This window comes from Macadamia integrifolia, chromosome 6, assembly GCF_013358625.1.
Source record: "Macadamia integrifolia cultivar HAES 741 chromosome 6, SCU_Mint_v3, whole genome shotgun sequence".
Classification (NCBI taxonomy): Eukaryota; Viridiplantae; Streptophyta; class Magnoliopsida; order Proteales; family Proteaceae; genus Macadamia; species Macadamia integrifolia.
Genome location: NC_056562.1, coordinates 5,019,404 through 5,024,553, shown reverse-complemented (window position 1 = coordinate 5,024,553; position 5,150 = coordinate 5,019,404). Strand labels below are relative to the sequence as shown.

At 40.4% G+C, this 5,150-nt stretch overlaps 1 protein-coding gene across 2 annotated transcripts; it reads left to right on the top strand.

The window, feature by feature from the left end:
* Window positions 1-636: 636 nt before the first annotated feature.
* Window positions 637-2,598, top strand: LOC122082608 (peroxisomal fatty acid beta-oxidation multifunctional protein MFP2-like). Of its 2 annotated transcripts, XR_006141358.1 has the most exons (4): window positions 637-807; window positions 925-1,063; window positions 1,745-1,867; window positions 2,318-2,598. XR_006141358.1 is itself a non-coding variant. In XM_042650288.1 (3 exons), exons 1-3 carry the CDS (start codon window positions 662-664, stop codon window positions 1,778-1,780), a joined length of 321 nt encoding a protein of 106 aa, XP_042506222.1. In that variant the 5' UTR covers window positions 637-661; the 3' UTR covers window positions 1,781-2,185. The 2 variants fall into 2 exon arrangements, 1 of the variants encoding a protein (XP_042506222.1); XM_042650288.1 differs by lacking the exon at window positions 2,318-2,598 and having other exon boundaries at window positions 1,745-2,185.
* Window positions 2,599-5,150: the final 2,552 nt, after the last annotated feature.

The following is a 5,150-nucleotide window of genomic DNA, read 5'->3' as shown; positions in this document are numbered from 1 at the left end:
CCACCAATAAGCTGTTGAAGGATTTGAATTTTGTGCACGTCAAACCAGTAAAATCATTATCAATGATTAGTGTAGTTCTGGAGTAATGGATATCTTGGCCCAGGTCGCATCTTCTTGTCTTGTTTCTGCAACCTACATTTTAATGATGAATGTAGGTCCGTGTTTATTGATGAATCTGTTTTTACTTGCTTACCCCCGGGGGGGGGGGCACATGAGGGGTGTGCTTTCTTAATCTGATCATAGTAGAAACCTGTTCAAATTATGCAAGCAGTTGACAGGTGTTATTTACTTAAACTGGTAGCATTTTCTACTGTAATATATCATCACAAGATTTCTAGTAGGTGGTAAGCAATGGTATTTGATACTTAGAAGCCACAAAAGTAATATGATCAATAATAAAATGGTTGATTTCATACATTTTTCTTCCTGGTGGATTGATTTATTCAAAATGGTTTACTGTTGTCATTCTAAAAGTGCTGTTATCATGACCTATTACTTGCTGCAAAACCATGTCCCTTTACGAGACCTTCTTCTTCATTTTATTTTACTTGTTTTTATTGAAGATTGGATAATATTCAAACTGAACTAAATTCTGGAATTTTGAAAATGTGGTTATATTAGATTATAATTCTCTCTTCTTTTTCACACATGAACACAGCTAATGAAGTTCTCAGATAAGGACATTGTGGAGATGATCTTTTTCCCTGTTTTGAATGAAGCCTGCCGGGTCCTTGATGAAGGAATTGCAGTCAAGGCATCAGACCTGGACATTGCAGCAGTTATGGGTATGGGATTTCCATCGTACAGGTTTGTTGCATACTTCCATTGAAGTTCAGTCAATTGGTTGTTTTCCCTCTCCACCCCTCCTAACCAATTATTTATTCCCAAGTTTGATTTAATAATTGAACCATTTTCTTTTGTCAGGGGAGGAATAATGTTCTGGGCTGATTCTCTCGGATCAAAATACATTTGTTCTAGATTGGAGGAGTGGTCAGAGATGTATGGACAGTTCTTCAAGCCTTGTGCCTATTTATTAGAAAGGGCTGCCAAGGGGACTCTTCTGGTGAGACATGTCAACTTTTTTTTTTTTTTTTAATTATTATTTTAGATAAAAACTTCTGGGATTACCCTTGCAATAGCAGCAGTCGGATATTCTTGCCTTTAATATGTGCAATGGCTCTAAACTATTGGTGGAATTTTTTCCAGATAAATGATTGCTGTTGCATTTTTTCTTTGATTATTTTTCCTAAAAACTGAACTCATTCATTTTATACTACCTTTCACCCAATGCCTTCTGGAGGTGTTACTGTAGCATAGAACCGCTGCGAAAATTCTGCTATGCCAGATGGTTATTATCACATCGATGGTCCACTTGAGGGCAGACCACGGTGTGATGGTAAGGTTGCTCCATTTTGATCTAGTGGCATGAGTTTGAGTCGGTAAACAGCCTCTCTGTGAAGCGAAGGTAAGGTTGGGTGCATTATGACCCTCCCTAGACCCCACAGTGTTGGCCTGTTTGTGCACTGGCATGCCCTTTTAATGCTCCACAGATGTACATAAATTGGGTGGTTCTAAACAAGTGTGGCCATTGGCCCATTGCCCAATATTTGATCGTGGCTAGGATGAATTATACTGCATTATCAGATCTGCTGTTATGCCGCTGATAGATATCTACTTGTGATTAATATTCAATAAGTTGCTCGTCAATTACCATTACCTGATTGCATTTCTGATATGTGTGCAGAGTGCACCACTGGAGCAGGCTAAGTCTCGGTTATAAGATTAGCTTGTCTGCAATCTCTTCTGCTTGTTCTCGTATTTGATGCCAGAAAGAAAGCTGGATGAAGGCTAAATTACTTCTCAGACGGTAATTTCAGGATGGTTGGAAGATTCTGCCAAACATATGCATGCTGTTACCATTTCTGATCAATGTCTTATTAGCAATTTCAGGGTTCTCCTTGCACTTTCTTACTTCCACCAATATTAGTACTATAAGTCTCCATTTTAGTCATAATCAAGTACTAAAATAATTACCAAAAAAAAAAAAAAGTACTAAAATAATGTGATGAAGGGTGACTCCACATCTATGATAGGATCGGTGCCCAGGAATCCGGGACTCATTTCTAGTTTTTATCTCCTCTCTTTACCTTTCAATAAGTAATCTTCTTAGCGATGGATTGTTCAATTGTTACTATGCCTTGCGCTGGTTCATAGTTTAGGGAAGATCTCATCCTCTCATGGGTTAAAACAGTATCATATCTGGGTTTTTGTTCTAAAAGAACATTTTTTCTTTTTTCTCATTTTCCAAATACTGTAGAAGACGAAGCACGGAGTACAAGGAGAAAATTGGAGCTAAAAAAAGGAGTCGAGTTCATTATCTAATGAAGGTAAAACCCTTGAAAGTAATTGATTTTCCTGATGAGTCCCTGTCTCCACTGGTCCACCTGAATCTTGTTAGATCATAAGTGAGAATAGGAACAGAACAAGGACTCTTTTTATTTTATTTTATTTTATTTTTTTCTTCTGTTTTTTGGTGCTAGACCCCACGGGGGTGCAAACGAGGACCCACATATGAGGAGCCTGGTGAATATTCACTTACGTGAAACTCCCAGTTCACTTACACTATATGCTTGACACGTGTTTATACTCTTAATTCTGCTAATAGAGTTGTAAACGGTTTATTAATTGGAACTAATATTATTAATACTTAAATAATAATATAAATAAATAATAAGAATCCCAAAATAAGTGGACTCCGGTGATTCCGCTGGGAAATCTCTCTCTCTCTCTCTCTCTCTCTCTCTCTCTCTCTCTCTCTCTCTCTCTCTCTCTCCATACTTCTTCAACGTGGTCCTTCTTTCTTCTTATATTTATTTAAGTATTAATAATATTGTTTTTTTTATCAGCTATCCGCACGTTAATGCACTACTATGGTTCAGAAAGCAGAGCTCGATGCTTTTCGCTATTTGGTCTGATTTTTTAGAATGGTACTAATCGGACTGTCAAAAACCGCACCATACTGTTTATTAAAGGTTGAACATTTTCCAATATGGAAGATCAGTTTCTGGTCTTCAACGTTAAACTACCAAAACACCAAGCTTCTGATGTTTTACAATTCAAAAAGTAAAAAACAAGAAAAGATAAGGTTTTCATGGCATAATACCAAGTTATCCACGCCCAATTTTATTCTATTTAGACAGAATGAGCCAAGTGTTCCATATCCATTTGATATTCAGATACTGTTCTTAATGGAATTAATGTATCCACTCTGGTCATCATATTACTTATTCCACAGCATAACACCTTCATACTTGGTTGAAGTCTTGATCACTGGTAATACCTAAGGATTCAACACATTTGCAGGGACGAACCCACTTCCTGCTGCTGGTAAACCCATGAATATCTTGGTTGCCGGCATCGACGAGGTCTGTTTCCTCCAATAAGGAACCGCGTTGAAGAAGAAGCAATGAGAGAGAGAGAGAGAGAGGATTAAGATTTCCTAGCGGAATCACTAGTGGAGTCTGCTTATTGTGGGATTCTTATTATTTATTTATATTATTATTTAAGTATTAATAATATTAGTCCCAGTTAAGTAACCGTTTACATCTCTGTTAGCAGAATTAAGAGAATTAACACATGTCAAGCATATAATGTACGTGAACTGGGGGGTAAGTGAACATTCACCGGTCTCGTCAGTGAGGGGGTTAATTGAGTCACACTTATTACTACATTACTACTTGATGAGGCAAAATATGTCCCCTTCCTCAGCACGACTGAAGCGTGTATGCAAACCTGAACAGGGTTGACCCACTACCTCGGCCCTCCATCAAGCTGTGTTGTGTTGCCACCTCGGCCCTCCATCAGGCCATGCTGCCATGCTGCCACGTTGGCATCTCATCAGGCCGTGCTACCACCTCTCCCCTCCATCAGGCCGTGCTGCTACCTCGGCCCTCCATCAGGCTGTGTTGCCACCTCGACATCTCTTCAGGTCGTGCTGCCACCTCAGCATCTCACTAGGCCGTGATGCCACATCGGCCTTCCATCAGGTCGTGCTACCAGTCACCTCGGCTCGGCTGACCTATCACCTCAGCTCGGCACAGTCAAGTAAGGCACTCAGAAACATGCACACATCCACTCCTATATTCAAGGGACGTGATCCCTGATCACGGGGGCAGGACTCTATCCACTACACGTCATCAGAGGCGTTCACCCCTCATGATTTGCACCTCCGATATCAATGAAGAATATTCCCAGAATATGCCCTGAAACCCAGAATATTCCCAGAATCACAGAGCCACTCACCTCAAGGACTCTATACCTGAACCAAACTCTCCACAAACACCCCTTCTTCTCTCTCCATCAGCAGCCTATAAATACCAAGGTAAGCCTCCATCATGGGGGATCGATCACTCATTTCTCTTACTGGAAAAGCTCTCTTGAGCATCTGCTGTGGAAAGAACTGACTTAGGCATTGGAGAGTCCCTCGTCGGGTCAGCCCGGTTCTCCCCTGTCATCTCTCCTGTGCAGGTCGGCCAAAGCACCAGGAACTGCAGGGAAGATCGTCCGATCAATTTTTACCGCATCACTACTATTTCAAGAAGGGTGGGAGGTAGGAGGGCTGAACTTTCTATAATCTCTGGACTTATGCTTAGGAAACATTGTTTGCATGAAGTCACAACACTATGAGTTGTGAAATTGACAAAGTTTCTGATCCTGTGCTGGGGTTATATGTACACATATCATTCACCATTGACAGTGATGCCCATGCCCTCTCTATACCTTGGCTCCTTCAACAATCAACATTCTATCAAGTTGAGGACAACTTCCTAGCACAATTGGTTGTGTATGGTCCATAAACCTCAAGATACCGATACTGTAAGGGTGGTATTGGTACAAGGGTAAAATGGTCCAAATAAACCTTGGTATCGGTATTTTGTTGGGCAATTCAACCATGATACGTAATTTGATACCGATACTAAGACATTGAGCCCAATGCCTGAACCCTAACCCAGTCCAATCTTACCTAGGCTACAATTCTAGCCAAAATTCCATCCATATTTCTATATATATATATATATATATATATATAGGTTAGGGCCTAGGGGTGTCAATGGGCCGGGTTAAAACCCGGCCCAATCTAGCTCAGCTCA